The 1,692-nt window shown below is 54.0% G+C and overlaps 1 protein-coding gene across 1 annotated transcript; it reads left to right on the top strand.

Moving 5' to 3' along the window:
• Positions 1-355: 355 nt before the first annotated feature.
• LOC136465658 (uncharacterized) lies at positions 356-835 on the top strand. The gene has a single exon (XM_066464308.1). It carries the CDS (start codon positions 356-358, stop codon positions 833-835), a length of 480 nt encoding a protein of 159 aa, XP_066320405.1.
• Positions 836-1,692: the final 857 nt, after the last annotated feature.

Here is a 1,692-nt window from a genome sequence, read left to right as displayed (position 1 = left end):
TAAGGACTACATCCTCATGAAGCGGTTCTTGTCCGGAGGCTCCAACAAGAGGGAGCATAGGAAGGAGCCCAAGCCGGCCGCAGACGACGCCAAGGGGAAGGATGGTGAATTTCTGATGCTAGATGGCTACCTCATGATCTTCAGAGGGTCGACGGCCTATGACTCCAAGCACCGTCAGAAGCTTACACGTTGCGAGGTCTATACGGCCGAGCTGGCCACGCCTTCCTTCCTCCGATGGTTAGAGTCCGCCATAACCTTTGATCGGACCAACCAACCAGAAAGCATCCCGCAGCCGAGAAGATACCCACTCGTGGTCAACCCGATCATCGGCACGAAGTGACTCACCAAGGTGCTGATGGATGGAGGCAGCGGCCTCAACATCATGTACGCTGAAACGCTCAATGCCATGGGCATCGACCGATCATGCATCCGATCGACCGGGTCGCCCTTCCACGACATCGTGCCTGGAAAGCAGGCCATGCCACTTGGGCAGATCGATCTACCTGTCACCTTCGGGAATTTGACCAATTATCGGACGGAGACCCTTACCTTCGAGGTGGTCAGGTTCCACAGGACCTACCACGCCATCCTGGGACGAACAAGCTACGCGAAGTTCATGACCGTCCCTAACTACACCTATCTGAAGTTAAAGATGCCAGGTCTATGCGGGGTCATCACCATCAGCACCTCCTTCCAATGCACCTACGAGTGCGAGGTCGAGTGCTGCGAATACGCCGTGACAATTGTCGCCTCCAAAGAGCTTGCGGCCATCAGGGAGGAGGTCATCGAAGAAGCGCCCGACCCAAGCGGTCGGCCGGGTCTTTTGAGCCTATAGAGGGTGCCAAGGAAGTCCTCATAGACCCCAGCGGCTCCAAGGGCAAAGTGGTGCGCATCGGCACCACGCCTTCTAGGAAAACGTGCTCACCAACTTCCTCCGCGCCAATAGAGACATCTTTGCGTGGAGACCCTCGGACATGCCAAGTATTCCGAGAGAAGTCACCGAGCATGCCTTGAAGATCAGGCCAGGCTCCAAGCCGGTGAAGCAGTGCCTATGTCACTTCGACGAGGAGAAACGCAGGGTCATCGGCGAGGAGATTACGAAGCTTTTGGTGACCGGGTTCATCAAGGAAGTATACCACCCCGAGTGGTTAGCCAATCCTGTTCTTGTATGAAAAAAGAGTGGGAAATGGAGAATGTGTGTTGACTACACGGGTCTCAACAAGACGTGTTCAAAGGATCCATTTCCTTTGCCACGCATAGACCAAGTAGTCAACTCGACCTCAGGGTGCGAAACCTTTGCTTCCTTGATGCGTACTCTGGGTACCATCAAATCATGATAAAAGAGTCTGACCAGCTCACGACATCTTTCATCACCCCATTCGGATCGTTCTGCTACGTCACAATGTCGTTCGGTCTAAAAAACGTGGGGCTACATATCAGCCTTGTATGCTCAAGTGTTTCGGGGACCTCATCGAGCGAACCGTTGAGGCCTACATAGATGACATCGTGGTCAAGTCCAAATGGGCTGACCAGCTCGTAGCCGACCTAGAGTAGACCTTCACGAAACTCTGAGCAAACGACATCAAACTCAACCCCGAGAAATGCGTTTTTGGGGTCCCGAGGGGTATGCTGCAGGGTTTTATCGTCTTCGAGCGCGGCATCGAAGCCAACCTAGAGAAGATCTCAGCCATC

The sequence above is a fragment of the Miscanthus floridulus genome, chromosome 1 (assembly GCF_019320115.1).
Source record: "Miscanthus floridulus cultivar M001 chromosome 1, ASM1932011v1, whole genome shotgun sequence".
Lineage (NCBI taxonomy): Eukaryota > Viridiplantae > Streptophyta > Magnoliopsida > Poales > Poaceae > Miscanthus > Miscanthus floridulus.
The sequence above is the reverse complement of the archived record's forward strand: the minus strand, read 5'-3'. Positions and strand labels throughout refer to the sequence as shown.

What these genes read in the sequence shown, in the direction of transcription:
- LOC136465658 (XM_066464308.1), top strand. Translation starts at nt 356, where the DNA reads ATGGATGGAGGCAGCGGCCTCAACATCATGTACGCTGAAACGCTCAAT.